The 16818-nt window shown below is 40.2% G+C and overlaps 1 protein-coding gene across 4 annotated transcripts in view; it reads left to right on the plus strand.

Moving 5' to 3' along the window:
• Nucleotides 1-16818, plus strand: part of HPRT1 (hypoxanthine phosphoribosyltransferase 1) — an 80855-nt gene that overhangs the window by 52949 nt on the left and 11088 nt on the right. For 3 of the 4 annotated variants that reach the window (XM_085852102.1, XM_085852099.1, XM_085852100.1), the window contains exons 6-8: nt 7314-7347; nt 13924-14006; nt 15355-15401. In XM_085852102.1, the coding sequence (XP_085708228.1) occupies nt 7314-7347; nt 13924-14006; nt 15355-15401 (164 nt within the window). The remainder of the gene's footprint in view (nt 1-7313; nt 7348-13923; nt 14007-15354; nt 15402-16818) is intronic. The other variant, XM_085852101.1, reaches the window with a different exon arrangement.

Here is a 16818-nt window from a genome sequence, read left to right on the forward strand (position 1 = left end):
GGATGCCCTTCCTGACGCCAACCCTTTCGTCGCCTTTGACATGCAGGGATAATTACCAGTATACTGGTGCTCATTTCACCAACCTCGGAAGGTTGACAGGCTGAGTCACCCCCCCCTGATATTAATTCGGTGGCCAGCAGGGCTTGAACTCAAGACCCCGAGGATCCCAAGCCACCACCCTTACCATTAAGCCAATACCAGGCCACCCAATCACCTTTCATTTGACAGTAGAAATATTACATCGTATGTAGCCTTGCCATGACATGAGCTTAAATTTTTTTTTTTTACTATATTACATGAAATGTCAGCATATGCAAGAAGCTTGGCTTTCCTTCTCTTATAAAGTACAAGTTTTCCTTCAGAAATCAAAAATTTAGTGACTGCTTTCTCTGAACTCTTTTACAACCAAGTTGTAATACAAAAATAAAGGTATGCAAGGAAAAAAGAAAAGTTTATACTTTGAAGCTACTGTGCCAAGAACTCAAAGAGAGAGGTGTCTTGAACCAACATATACATGAAAAAGTTATTCTCTTCTTCGGGAACACTTCAGCGTCCAAAATTTGCAGCCTCCTTGACACAGACCGCAGCATATTGTTCATTGTATCTTCTGTAGGACCATACATGGCCATTGTGCCTTTCAAGGAGAAACCTGGATTAGTCAGAGAGCATAACTTTTTCCCATTACCTCCGTGTCCATCGGACGCGTTAATTTGGTGACTGAAAACGTGTTTGGATGTGCTGCAGTGCAAATCTTAGATGCAGAATAGGATGACAATCATGGATCCCTGCTTCGTGGAGATGCTTCAAGATGGTGTTGACACTTGTCCTGCAAGGTTCAGGGAGTGTTTGCAGTACTCTGGGCAGTTTGAAACTTATTGCATCCATGGGTCGTCTGAAACTGTCCTGAGCGTGAGTCGTTATCCTGAAACGTCCCCTTCTTCTCATTTATCTTGTTGATTGAGTGACTCGATAACATCTCAGGTCATAAACGGTTCCTATCCTCGTGTTAAAGTGCCTTGCAACATGGCTAATGGAAGACCCTGCTTAAAACTATCCAATGATTTGATTCCTTGTTTTCTGACAGATGTGGCATTGTAATGGATTGTGTTAGGGAATATCATTCTGTGTTTTTATGCCTCCGATGACGAGGTCGCCAGAGGCATTAAGTTTTCAGGTTGTCCGTCTGTCGGGACATCTGCACGCAGTTCGTCCGTCTGTTGGGACATCCGCACGCAGTTCGTCCGTGCTAATTTTCTTTGTTTTCTCTGCAACCGCTTCTCCGATTGACATAAAATTTCCCCCAGAGGTGCTTGGACTCGTGTGGAATGTTTTAATGATTATGATTCATCGGTCACTTGGTGTGGCAGCCATGTTGGAAAATAAGAAAAACTTTGGACCTTTATCTCTGAAACTGCTCCATGGAAAAAATGTAAACTTGGTACATACCAAGTACTCCCCATGGAAAATAAGTGATTTTTATTTATCTATGTATTTTTGATGATTTCTTCAGTGGCACAATCCACATGCTGGTGTGTCACACTGTTTCGAGTTTGCTCAGAATGCCTCGTGTCACCTCTAAAAACTTATGGCTGCATGAGTTGCACGTAGTGTGAACGATTTTTGCATGAGGCAATTACATTCCTTGTAAATTTGCAATCATATTCTGCACATCCCTCATGCCCAAAAGGCATTTGGAATGAAAACTGTAACAGTTCTTCAATAATTGCATTACCAATGCAACATGTTCGGTGTTTTATGGTGGAGAGTTTCATATAGTTGCATAAGAAATAAAAGGTGCTCCAAAGCCAAATTGCTTTAAAATGTGAAACAGATATTCATGATTAATAGTCAAAAGCTTTTTCTTGATCAATAAATAAAAAACCATTATATTGCTGTTGAAGTGCACACGTTTCCCATAAATCCTGTATAATATATATATATATATATATATATATATATTTTTTTTTTTTAAATGTTCTCATACATCAACTTATGTGGAATACAATACGATGATTATGTATAACTGTACTTAAAACCATCTTTATGCAATTAACAAGCACTTAAGTAAAACTCTTATAACCTGTGAAGTGGAGAGAAATTGGAAGCCAATTCTCTAGCAGCTGCAAAAGTCCTTTCTTGGGGATAAGACATACAACTGCATGTTGACAACTAAGAGTTAATTATACTATTAACATTTAAAACAAACAAACAAAAGCAAAATGGGTCCAAATGTATGGCAAAATTATTTTTAATTTGGCTGTTGATCCATCAAGACCTACAAGTTTACAATCGGGAAAGGTCGTCGGACGCAGCTTTGTTTGTCAAAAGTAATAGTCTCATCCAGACAATGGCTCTGCTGCCCATTTAGTTGTGTTAATTTGTTTGTGATATCCTGCATTGCTGGCATATCATTGGACTTTAAGGACATCACATTCCCAAAACAAGAAGGGCATTAGGTAGAGTGCAAACCTCCGCCACACATTGCCTGATCCACGAGAACATATCGGGCCCAATGCATTTTTGAAATATCATGCTAGACAGTACTATATCGTTTTTGGTCCGATTTCTCAATGGTGAAGAATCACTTTTAAATTGAAGAATTCTCATATCCAGTATTGGATCTTCCTCAAAATCGAATCAATATGTCATGGTCACCCACCCAATGTGTCCACCAAGTTTCATCCGAATCCGTCCACAACATTTTAAGATATAATATCGTGCTATATATTAGTTTAGCCCAATCTCTCAATGGAGAAGAATCACTTCAAAAAAATCTAAGAGTTGGATCCAGATCTTCACCAAAATTTAATCAGTTCATCCTTGTCACACACCAAACTTGCCCAACAAATTTCATGTGGATTCATCAACAATTTTTTTTTTTTTGAGATATCCTGCACACACCCACACAGACAGACAGAGAGGGGTGAAAACATGACCTCCTTCACCTTTGGTGGCGGAGGTAATAAGATCTCACAAAAATTCTTCATTTCTGTATTATTGTCAATAATATGCCCATCACTAGAATGGTGACTGAGCATCTACTGACTCACTTGTTAGTCATCTTCTCAAACTTGAAATAAGTCCTTACAAACAGCTAGCTGATAAACCAATAACCTCGAGCCAAACTAAAGCACCGACACCATTTTCTTAAATTATTTCAATAAGCATAGCTTGTTTCTCACACAACAATTGATATCATTTACTGTCATTAAAATAATTAACACCGACCTCTAATTGAAGAATCTCTTGTTTCAAGGCTTCAATACAGGACAGTACTTGCTTGTATCGAGAGCAATTCATTTTATATCGCTGACAAAAAAAAAATAACACTGATCTGCTCTTTAGCATAGTCCTACTATTGATAGTTTTGGTAAATTACATTGTAAATAAACAACTTTAACACGTTGACTGCCAACTCTTATTGTACACCCCACTTCCATTCGCCAACCCAAGCATGCATGTGCCTATACTTTATTTTCAACTTTTACCCTTTCATGAGAAAATCTAAGTTCATTACCTTCGCATTCTGCGAAAGGTTATGTTTTGGTCGGCGTGTATTTATTTATTTATTTATTTATTTGTAATCTTGTGATTCGTATAACTCAAAAAGTATTAAACCGAATTGCATGAAATTTGGTGGGATGATTGGTTATTAGCCAGGAAGCATTCGATTAGATTTTGGGATCGTTCGGGTCAAAGGTCAAGGTCACGAAAAGGTCAAAATCGTCTTTTTACGATAACACGGTCAATTTTTATTCAATTTGCATGCAACTAACGCCAAAATGTTCAGAATTCAACGCCTCATCTTGTGATATGCAATATGACACAATGACGCCCATACTCTTGTTACCGGTTAGGGGTCAAAGGTCAGGGGGGTCACGACCTTGAAAACGAGATTACCTTCTCTTGTTGAAATGTTGTATTCACCGAGCTTGCGAGTGAAGACTCGCCAAAACGACGTGAGTTGATTGTTGTTTAGTCCGTAGCCCCCAAAAGTCGGGGGGGGGGTCATGATATTATAGATATGTGGTTTGTGTCATAAGACCATTCATATGAAACTAGTTCCCCACACTCATACCAAGAACAAAAAAGTAGTGGCGGCGAAGGTATGCGCTCTATGAGTGCCCGTTCTAGTTTATTTTCCGTTGGTGGGGAAACCCCACGTTGCGGGAGAACTCGTAGCTGGCAGTGGGACAAGATTTTCAATTCCGTATGCCATGTACGAGTTATTGTGGGAAAATTTTGTATGCCTCCGCACCAAGGGTGCCGGAGGCATATGTTTCTGAGTTGTCCGTCTGTCCGTCCGTTCGTCTGTTCATCCGTCCAGATTTTCGTTTACGCGATAACTCGAGAAGCAAATTGTAGAATTTCATCAAACTTGCTAAAAAGGTGAAGTAAGACAGGGCAATTAAGTGATTAGATTTTTGGCCAGATGTGATAAGGGTCAAAGGTCAAGGTCAAACTCCGAAATTTTACTGTTTACGCCCTAACTCAAATATTGGACAGAATTTCATCAAATTTGGTACAAAGGTAAAGTAAGACGGGTTAATTAAGTGATTAGATTTTGGGCCAGATATGATAAAGATCAAGGTCAAATATTTCAAGACTCAAGTGTTTGTGCAGGAGAGCGGAGGCATACCCGTCGACTGCGCGCAGTCAAATTACTCTTTTATTTTATTATTATTATTGGTTCACGAAAAAATATTTTCACGAAAAAAATAAGTGACCACGATATTTGTTATTTGTGTATCTATCTGTCTGTCTGTCTGTCCCGAGCATAGCTCCATGAGTTTTTATCCGATCCTGATAAAATTTTAGTGGGAGGTTTCTATCATGCTCAAGTTGTGTTTTCCTGAGAATGGGCATGGTGCGCTTATTATGGGCGGAGCCACGCCCAAAAAACATGTGTTTTTAGGGGGTAGCCGATTTCAATTTGCGTCTTCTCCTAGGGGGTTTGTCGAATCTGACAGGGGTTTCGATATTTGGTTAGCCCCACGGAGCTCGATTTTTATTTATTTATTTATTTATTTTATTTTTTTCCATTTTCATCACAAGGTCACGAACTTAGAAAATTGTGAATTTTGACAAAAAAATCCACCTTCTCCGAGGGGTTTGTCAAATCTGGCAGGGATTTCGGTATTTGGTTAGCCCAATGGCACCTGCATAGCCCCACAGACCTCGATTTTTTTTTTTTTTCATTTTCGTCCCAAGGTTAAGGTCACATGGTCACGAACTTGGAAAATTGCGAATTTTGACATAAAAATCATACGACCACCCAAACTTTGATAGCTAGGATGACAATATTTTTATGCATAATCTTGAGGCCATTCCCCACCTAAAGTCTTGAAACCATTTTGCTCTATCTCGAACACCTTGCCCGTGGCGCCCCCTTCAAGTTTGTTTTTACGCTGATTTCATCAAAGTATAGATAATCCGAGGAGTGCGAAATGCCATATAGCCTATATGACGTTATATTGTTCTTGGAATGTTCCAGAGGAAGTTTTGCACCAAAGGTCATAATCCTTGACCTTTGACCTTTAAAGTTCACAAAGGTCAAATTTTCAAAGGTGTGGGAATCGAACCAGGTTTTCGACCTTCTTCGACGAACTAACTCCAATAAGCTATAGCACATATCCTGTTTCCTTATTTTAATGTCCACAACATTGTTTTGTGACCTTTAAAGGTTATGCAAAGGTCCAATTTTTTAAGTTGTTGAATGAAACCGGGTTTTCTACATTTTGCAGCTAATAACCTGTCACTCGTACCACATCATGTTGATCATTTTTATAACTTGGTCAAACATTATCACATTGTCTCATCCTTGACTTCTGAAACGATCTACAAAGTCAAATACCGCTTTGTGAACCATCGTCGTCTTCAGACTTGTTGTTGTTATTATTATTATTATTATTATTTTATTTCTTGAATTTTGCTCCATGTCCATTGCCCTTCAAAATGGCATGTGTGAATGCAGATGGTGGAAAAATTTCTCATGGAGACCGATAATGGTGATCATGATTATTACATAGACTTATGTTCACTGAACTGCCAGAAGGTCATTTTTTGAGTTATCTGGCCTGGTAGCACATTCTGTTTACAACACAATAGTGTAATATCTTTATGAGAATACTTGTAGTGGTAGAATCTCGCAGTCGGTAGTCAACGTGTTTACCCAAAAAGTTTCAAAGAATGCAAAATAAAAAATCAATCGATCAAAAGGGAGGTGTTGAAGGAAAAACAAGAGGGAGCAATACCAGTTTGTGTCATGGGATGAAGAAAATAATTGGTAACATAAAATCTATCAAGCCAAGAAAGTGAAGGATTATTTAATAAAATCCCAACACCAGCTAAATTGCTGGAGATTTGAATGTTATTGCCACCATACATCAATGTAATATCGGAGAGAGGTCTTCTCGAGGCTGGCTGTGCTTTGCACTGTTCTTGTTAAAACTGGGTCAAAAGTGCAATTAAAATGCCACATAAGCATAACGTGTCAGAGATTTGGTGCCACAGGAAAGGACTCGGTAAAAAAAATGGTTCCCCTATTGCACTTTCACTTCGTATATACACATTAACAATAACAAATCATTGCTGATTACAAATCGATAGTAGGATATCGACATTTTTAGCTGACCTGGAACATAGTTCCAGGGAGCTTATGGGATGGCGCGTCGTCCGTCCGTCCACAAATGCTTGCGACTACTTCTCTGAAACTACAAATACGATTTCGATGAAACAATACCACATTTTTTTTTTTACCATGTATATACCAAAGTTTGTTCATAGCATTAAAAAAAAATCTGTGCCTATGGGGGTTGTCCCCCAAAATAGGTATTTGCTTTCCTCTGAGAAACTACACGTGCAATTCTGATTAAACTTGACCACAACCTTCATCACCTGTGACGTACCAAAGTTAGTTCATGGCATAAAAAAATCGCGGTCTGAGAGGGTCAACTGAGGGAGTTTAAGGGAAGGCTCCCCCCCCCCACCTCCCCCCAAGAGGTATTTGCTTTCTTCTCAAATGACACACAATTCCAATGAAACGATTACAACCTTCATCACCCATGATCTACCAAAGTTTGTTAATGACTAAAAATCCGGATCGAAGGGGGAGTAATGGGGTGTTGCCCCACAAAATATGTATTTGCTTCCTTATCTGGAACTACACAAACGATTTCAATGAAGCTTCACCACAACCTTCATCACCCATGATGTACCAAAGTTTGTTCATGACTTTAGAAAAAAATATCCAAACATATTTACTTACTTACTTCATTGCATGTTTTTTTTCTCGGTTTATCCATGCCTACCAGTGGTTCCCTGGTTATCGTATCCAGCCACAACCAGGTTAGTGCCCAGGGGTATTGCCCCTATGTTTCATTGTTGGCTTCCTGCACAATCTGCGATGAATGCAAAGAACAGCTCACACAATTGATTTTGAGTTTGGCTCTGTTCATAAAGGGGGTAAGGCCTTATTTATTTTATAACTTGGTTTACAGATCCGCCGACGGTATATTTGCCGAAAATGAAATATAAATATAAAACACATTTTTAGCCTTTTATATTTATACATTTTCTGCTGAAGGTGCAAAAGTTTCAAAACCCGAAATGTAAACGTCGGCATTTATTTTTGAAATATAATTTTGCGCGCGCACCAAAATGCCGAGTCCCCTTGAACCAAACTGCGCAGTAGTCTTCAGTCATGGCTTCTGGGCAGTGGCCAGCATGGTTTAGATTGACTGTGGTTTCTGGGGCGAAAGTGATTGTTAATGTCAGCAGTATAAATTTGAGTGACTGTATTGGTGATTTAATAACGCAACATCTTGACGACGAATATTCTGGCCAAACGATTGCATCAATTCAGTGCAGCAGCAGGGATGATTTGCAGGCTACTCTCGATCGTGCCAATTTTGTTTCCATCGAAAGTTGTACACCGCTGTTCGTATTGAAAGATTTTGGTGCCAAGTACGTCAAAGTTTCCCTGCGAGATGCTGATATTCAGCCTTCAACGGACCAGAAATCAGCCTTTGATGTGCTCATGGGGATGGGGAGACGGTACGATCAGATGCCCACTGAAAAGTAAGAGCTGGTTATGGCTCTGATTGACCGTTTTGAGCGTGTTGACTCTGAGTAGAGACCTTTTTTATTCATATCCAGCACTATGCACTGGTGTGCACGCACACATCTATGACTTGGACAGTAATTTTCTCAGCATTGTTTCCATTTGTTTGATGATCCAACAGGTTTCTATAAGAAAAACATGCCAGACTATATTGTAAAAACAAGTTTGAATCCTTCTCTATTGTTTTTCACATCAGATGATACAGTGAACATGGGCATCCTGCATTTGAATGGTCTTCCATCTTCAATGTTTTCTTAGATCCTCCTGGTCTGGGATTTATATTTATTCCCCCCCCCCACCGACCCTTGTCTTTTCCATGGAACATCCGAAAAAAAATCATAAAAATATATAATTTCTAAAAATTGAAATTATATTTATATTTCAACCTACCGACCCTACATTTTAGCTGAAGAACTGCGTAAACCAAGTTATAAAATAACTAAGGCCTAAGGTGAAATTGAATGCAAACATTTACATTCAACTCTTTCTTTGCTCTAACAAGAAACCTTTTCAGTCTTTAAAAAAAAATAATTTTCCCCACAAATTTTCAGAAATTAGGCTTCAGTTGTATAACAATGCTCTGAACACCATTAATGAAGCCACAAACATCAGAAGTAATTAATAATTATTTTTTTTTTTGCGAGGACCTGGGCACACCCCAAGTCCAATCATAAAATTTCCACTCATTTCGTTCAGCGATTTAGGAATGTGTACAAGCCAAACACACAAGCCAAATTATAATACTGTAAGCAGTAGTACAGTTAGGATTTCACATTTTCTTTTTTAGACATGGCAAAGCGTACTGAATGTAGCTTAGTGCAGTACATGCAGCTTGTACTGCATTAAAGTTACATTCACTTAGCTACTAAGCAGTTAGCATGCTGAATGTAGCTTTGAAAATATAATGAAAATGTTTGTCATTCACTCAATTCATTTTGTGTTGGGGTTCAAAAAGGTTTCTTCCCCAACCATGAAGCAATATTCCTGTGTCAATAAAACATGGCACAGACATTGCTCCCTTTAAACATTTTTTTTTTTTTTTAAGTTTCCAGGTAGCATCACATTCTTAGCAGTGGGTCAGTTTCCTAATTCAAGGTTGAATATAGGTTTTCAGTCAAGGTTTTTGTGAAGAATACTATAATCTGCACAAACACAAAATGAAATCGCACACTGCTTCCTTGAAAGTATTGTGGTAGTTGGTTGGACTTGTTTGTTTTGCCATTGCCAGGTGTGTGTTCAATTCCCATGGCTGCTCACTATTACAAACCCACACCCAGCAAGCATGACGAGTATGGCAAACACACTACCACATACATTTTAAGAGTTCTTCATTCCAAAGTTCATCAAGTCAGTTGGTTGAAGAGTATTGTGGATTGGCGAGTACTCAACACAGAGTTTGGTAAACCTCCTTAATTGGCTCCATTACCGCAATATCTGCATTGGAAGAAAGATGGAAGCCATGATGAATCTTTGTAGTGGTTTTAGTTTAGCCATCCCTAATTTGGCAAGAGAAGTGGAGGAAGAAGCTTGAATGCTGTTGCAAATTTAAAGCCCTTCATCTTGCAGCATTGGTTGAGTGAAGAGTATTGTATTCAGTAGCTATGATGGGGTCACCCCCCTTTTCCTTTTTTTTTTCTGGAATGTTTTTTTTTCGTCCAACACTGTCACCTTATTTAGTCCCCTACTGGTTTCACCGGAGGGGACCATAGGTTTGCTGTCTCTGTCCTTCCATCCATCCGTCCCACCTGTGGTTTTTCTGACACTCCCCCCCCCCCATACCCTTTAACATATTCAACTGAAACTTGAATGACAGATTGGCTTTATTATGATGAATTACACTGAACAACAAATTTCAAAAAAATTTTTTTACTGGAGATGTGTAAAGTGATTAAGACTAATTTGGGTACGCTGATTTCAAAAATCATAACCGTTTTGCTGTATCACGTCAGGATTTTCAGGAACAGAAATATTCCCATTGCCGAGAAGTCAGGATTTCAATGAAATTTACATATGTCTTTAACATGTCTATTTCATACAATTGTTTTTAACTTGTGTTATATTTCTTTCTTTCAGATAAAGATGAGTAGGCGTTCCTGTACCAATCATCCTGACAACTTCTGTTATGTCTGTGGTCGGTATACCAAAAAAGATCAACAGCGAAGTATATCTACAGCAGTGAAAATGAAGGCCGCCTACTTTCACTACTTCGGGTGTAAGGTGGGGGACCAAGAACAGAGCTGGGCACCACACATCTGCTGCACAAGCTGTCACACAACCTTGACTCAGTTGTTGGTGGGCAAGCGCGCGAGCATGCCATTTGCGGTGCCCATGATATGGCGTGAGCCGCAGAATCGTCATGATGATTGTTATTTCTGCTGCACAAGCATCGCCGGCTTCAACAAGAAGAATAAAGGTCACATCAAGTACGCTGACTGCGTCTCTGCTCGTAAACCTGTGCCTCATGATGACGAGAACCCCGTTCCAACACCTCCAGCTGATCAGAACATAGCTGTAAGCAGTGGTGAAGAGGATGGTGATGATGAACCTTTTGAACCCGACACTCAAGAATCACACCTTCTGAACCAGGGAGACTTAAATGATCTTGTAAGAGATCTCTCGCTGTCAAAGGCGAAGGCAGAGCTGCTTGGATCAAGGCTGCAGCAGTGGAATCTACTTGAACCTAACACCAAGATATCCTTGTTCAGAGCACGTCACAGAGACATGGCTGAGTTCTTTGAGATGGAAGACACGATGACATTCTGCAGTGACATCAACGGTCTGTTGAAAGAACTTGGGTGTGATCACGATCCTGCAGACTGGCGCCTCTTCATCGACTCGGGAAGAACAGCTTGAAGGCTGTTTTGCTCCACAATGGCAACGAGAAACCATCAGTCCCACTGGCTCACGCGTTCGGCATGACAGAGACCTATGAGACTATGTGGCAGCTGCTTGATTCCATCAAGTACAATGACTTCAACTGGCACATCTGCGGAGACTTGAAAGTGGTGGCGCTGTTGTTAGGGCTGCAGTCAGGCTACACGCAATACATGTGCTTCCTTTGTCTCTGGGATAGCAGAGACGACAAGAATCACTGGACGAAGAAAGATTGGGAAGAGCGAAAAGAGCATGTACCTGGTCGACACAACGTGAAGCATGTTGCCCTTGTCGACCCAGCCAAGGTTTTCCTTCCACCACTCCACATAAAGCTCGGCTTGATGAAAAGTTTTGTACGGGCAATGGATTTGAATGGGCGTGGGTTTTTATACCTCAAGGAAACGTTTGGCAACACCTTGTCGGAGGCCAAGATCAAGGCTGGTGTCTTTGTTGGACCGCAAATCCGACAGATTATGAAGGACGAAACTTTTCCGACAACTCTAAACCCCAAAGAGCTGGCAGCGTGGAGGAGCTTCAAAGCTGTGACGGACAACTTCTTGGGGAACGAGCGCGCGGACAACTATGAAGAAATAGTGCAGCAGCTGCTGGAGTCCTTCAGGAAACTTGGCTCCAGGATGTCCCTGAAAATCCATTTCCTACACCAGCACCTGAACTTCTTCCCTGACAACTTGGGAGCAGTCTCGGACGAGCACGGCGAGCGATTCCACCAAGAGATTTCACTCATGGAGACGCGTTACCAAGGGCGGCACAACCCGAACATGATGGGCGATTTCTGCTGGTTCCTGCATCGTGAAACTGACACAGAGCAGCACAAACGCAAAGCCAAATGCCTAAAGCATTTTTAATTACATTCTAGTGGAGTTTTTCTGTAATTTTTGTAAATTTCATTGAAATCCTGACTTCTAGGCAATGGGAATATTTCTGTTACTGAAAATCCTGACGTGATACAGCAAAACGGTTATGATTTTTGAAATCAGCGTACCCAAATTAGTCTAAATCACTTTACACATCTCCAGTAAAAAATTTTTGTTGTTCAGTGTTATAGAACAAGTTTGAATCCCAAGACGTTTCGTCAATTTTTCAGTTATGCCCTTTTTAGACTGAGAAAATATCACATATTATACATGGATCAGTGTTCAGTTGCCCTGACTCTACCCCACTGCTTTACACCCATTGGCTGGACAGCTGGCCTGACTCTCTACCCAAATAAACCATGTGCTGCCATTACATGAAGCAGCACAGATTGGCAGGTCTTAGGCCTGGTTGTTCGTCCATGGCTCAGTGCAATTAGAATGATCCCAGGTATATAACCACGATGTATTATATGTGCACAAAAGCTGTATGTACGTTTTTGCTTCAAGTATGCATATCAGGTTATTTTTTATTATGAAATTGGCAAAACCAAGAAACAAACGAAACATGGTGGGTTAGAGTTTCTCCTGCTTCATCATTAGGTCATCTCTTCGAGCATGACCTAATAATATGGGTGTCGATGTCCTTCGATCCGTCCGTCCGTCCGTCCGTTCACAATGAAGTTGACGCGGGAGATCTGGTCATTAGTGATCCTGATAGAGGTCGATGAGACGTACACGATGGTATGACTTTCAAGGTCACCGAAGGTCATGGTCAAGGTCACGAGGCCTTTGAAGTTGCGAAAATGATGATTTTCAAAATCTATCTCCTCCTACATTTCTCAAGCGATCTTGAATTTGATTGTGGCATATGAATGTATGGGACAATATCTAAATTTGGTTGGGACGGATTTTCGAATTTCGCTTTCGTTTTCGCGTCATGTGACTTCAAAGTTTGCAAAAACTGCCCTACCTTCAGGAGGCTATATATTCTCTACTGGGCATGGTAAAAGTTAGTGAATGGTGTCATTGCATAGCAGCTGACCTTGTCTTTCATGTCCATTCAAAAGAATACCGATATCTTCGAATACGTACACCTCACGTGACTTTGAATTTTGCGAAAACTGCTTCATGAAGTTGCAAAATGACGATTTTCAAAATCTATCGCCTCCTTCCTTTCTTAAGTTATCTTGAATTTGATTGTGGCATATGAATCTATGGGACAATATCAAGATTTGGTCAGGCCGGATTTTCGATAGTCACTTTCGTTTTCGTGTCACGTGACTTCAAAGATGGCCAAAAATCCCTCCTGACCCGAGAACACCACACCCTAGTAACAGGAACTCGTGCTTGTTTCTCGCAGAGATGACCGTCACTCCCGCACGGGTGTATTTTTTTGGTTCTGGTATTGGCTCGAGCATGCGTTAAAGCCAAATAATTTTTTTATGTCTGGTTTGTTATCGCAGTTGTCTTTATTGTTTCCTAGTCTACAAAATATATCGGGAAATTAATATTGCTTTTCCTTTTTATTTTGCCGAATAGACCCAAACATGTTGCATTAGAGAGTTTCTTCTTTTTCATTTTGGTTCTGGTATTGGCTTAAACGTACGTTAAGTGCAAACATTTTTGTATCTCGAATATTAATTGGGACATGTAGGGGCCATGTATTGCAAAGCAATTTTCATTCTTGTTGAATTTGTCATACAGTATTTATCCCAAGTATATAACCTTTTCCTTTTTTTTCAACTATCCAGTATTTACAGTATACAGTATTTATCCATCAACTGTTTGTTTGTTATATGCAACAAGAGTCCACTGTTTGTTTGCTTTTAATCTAGATTTTTCTTCTTTTTTATTTTTTGGGCCTGAACAATATTTTGCACAACTACAGTATCATTGAAAAAAGTATAAGAAGTAAACCTTTGCTCAAAGTTCGCATTGTGTATCGCCTTCTCTTAACTTAATGACATTGTCAATGGAAGCTCAAAAATGATTCGGTAATGTCACTCGATGTGCACTGGATTATGTGGTCTTTTTTCAATGCATGTTTTTCAGGACATCATTGACACGGGCCGGACAATGCAGACGCTTTTGAACTTGCTTAAGCAATACAAGCCAAATATGGTGAAGGTGACGAGGTAAGCATTAGATGATTAGATTTTGGTGAAGAGCTCGATTCTAGAATTTTTAAAGTGATTCTTTACCATTGAGAGATAGGGCCAAAAACTATATGTAGTATGACTTCTCAAAAAGTTGTGGACGGATTCAAACAAAATTTGGTGGATGACTTTGTTAGTTGACAAAAACAAGCTGATTAGATTTTGGTTAAGGTCTGGATGCAGATCCGGCCCATTAGTTGGATACAAAACACAAACTGTTCAGCTTGGCGGAGGTAGAGTTCAGCTCTCTTCCGAGTGCCGTTTTCGTTATATTAGCCATGAGGGATGAGGTTTTACAATCACTTGCAAGCATGTGTGTCTGTCCGGGCTGTAACTTTTCAACCATTTGAGCTTTTGTCATTAAATTTGCAATCGAGCTTTATTGTGAGAATTTGGGGAAGACAAATTAATAATTTGATAAAAAGGCCAAAGGTCAGCATGACATAAAATTGTAAATTTTCATCCAATTGACCTCAAATTTTCAACAACGGTTTATTATGAGCAAATTAAGAATTTGGTGAAAAGGTTAAAGGTACCTTTTCGCATATGGAAGAAGAAGTCCATCGACTCAGCGCTCGGGCTTTGCATTTTCAGATACTTTCTCGTTGTCCTTGTATTGCTAATTGTGGCCTAAAATGTTGGAGCAGATCATTTTTCCGAGGAAGACTATATGGTTTGGGTGACTAGGTTGGCTGCATGAAGTGCCTCGGAATACATTATTTGGCATATCAGTAGCATGGAATGTAGTGAGAAGTGTCAACCTTGGGAGATGGATCTCCACAAGCAGCACCTCATTGTTTTTTTTATATTAAAAAAATGTATTATTTTGTGATTTTTATACATTTACTTTTGGTAGGGAATTTGGAAGGAGTGTTTGTTGTCCACAGGAATGATCAAGCAGAACCTACCTCCCCCCCCTCCTCCCTTCCCCTCAAAAATAAAACCTCATGCACTTTGCAAAGGATGATCTCGTACTTTGCAAAGGACCATAAAGATCAGCAAATAACAGACAAGTTTTTAAATACATCGTTTATAACTATAATGGCTTTGATATTCAGGGACTGTCTCCATCTTGCATAGTACACCCTTATGTTTTCTGTTTTAAAAAAAATAAAGGCAATAAGATTAATGTTTGGCACGAGGTATTTTAGTATTCCAACAAATACACTTTTCAGATTCTATGATATGGACACCATTATGTTTGCGAAACGTGAATCGTGGCCAGATTGGAGCTAAACTGTGAGACATTTTATTTTTGAACAGTGTATTTCTGTACTCATGCAGCCCATGTCGTATTTTCAGTATGCTTTGCTTCTTGCTCTTGTAGCCTGCTGGTAAAGAGAAGATCGCAAACTCCAGCCTACAGGCCAGACTGTAAGTATCCTTTAACTTTCCCCATTCTCATTGTCTTTTAATATGCACATGACCAGGCACTCAAAGACCGATTACCGATGCAACAGCTATTTCACCTGAACTGTTTTTGGATTTTGTGCTTAAAATTACCCCAGCAGGAAACTGTGTGCATGCTTGCATGCATGTATACCTGTACATACTTTATTTGACTGCCACATTTTTATGCAGTGAATCCACAATGGTTTCACAATCAATATGCTCTGTATTTGCAACCAATACAGGTTTGGTCCCACTCTCAACCAATGCTGCTATCAGACTTTCAAGCTGAATGGTATTTCAATTCCCCACCCTCTGCCAAGCTGGATCTTGATTAAATTAAAATCAGAGTTCTCATTAGACGATGGGAGCTCTGCTTTTAATTTATTGGTAGCATGATGGTGCGGGCCTGGCCTGGCAGGGGCTGTTGGTGCTGCTGTTACCACTGACTGCTCCAGTTCTTCAGTTTTGGTGGTCTTGGGAGTTGCTTGTTTGGGATCCAGCCAAGTTCACCAAGTGGTGGTTTCATGACCTGAGCAGCAGATGGATGGGTGAACATCATTCGCCAGCCAAGTGGCAGATGGGTGTTGGAGCTGTTCTATTCTGTTGCGTGTGGCAGCTTTTCTGCTGGGGTAGCTATAATTTATTGTAAGTGCGGCAGTGCCGCTGTTGCTGTGCCCCTCTACCAGTACACTGGTACTTATTTTGCTGACCTCAGAAGGATGACAGGCTCAATCAACCCCACCTGGTGTTAATTTGGCAGCCAACAGGGATCAAACTCGGGACCCTAATATCATAAGCCAGCCACCTTAACCACTAAGCCAACAACAGGCTAGGAGGAGCTGTGTGTCAGCTGTACAGCCCAGGCAGTGGATGGACGGGAGATTGCCATTTATCCTTTGCCGTTGAGTTTGGGTGGAGGAGAAAGGGGTTGTCAACTGCCCATAAAGTTAAAGTTGACATCCTTGAAGGAAAACAGTCAGGAAGACTGCTGGTGACCAAGTGTCAGGTTTGACTAGGATGGTCATAAAGGAAGATCAACGGCAAGAAGGTTAGGGTTCCCTGCTCAGACAGGTTATTCGTTATCATGCAGTGGACGAGCGGTTGTAGTTGCGCGACTCGACACACTCTCCTCTGCCTATTGATGTAGTGTTCCAAAAATGGTGTGCAATATTTTATTTACCACCAATAATGTTTTTTTTTATTGTTCGATTTTCTTTTTGTTTTTGTTTTCTAAGAATGCATAGGATTAGTTAATTTTTTGTTTGTTTGTTTGGTTATTATCGTGAAAAAAATGCCTCCAAGCAATAAGGAGCGACATCATTAGTAGCAGTTAAAGTGCTCTATCCAAGCACCATGCCTCTGGATGACAGCTGTCACACGGACACTGAAGTTGTCGATG

This window comes from Eptatretus burgeri, chromosome 13 (genome assembly GCF_056783735.1).
Source record: "Eptatretus burgeri isolate ZD-2024b chromosome 13, Ebu_testis_v1, whole genome shotgun sequence".
Lineage (NCBI taxonomy): Eukaryota > Metazoa > Chordata > Myxini > Myxiniformes > Myxinidae > Eptatretus > Eptatretus burgeri.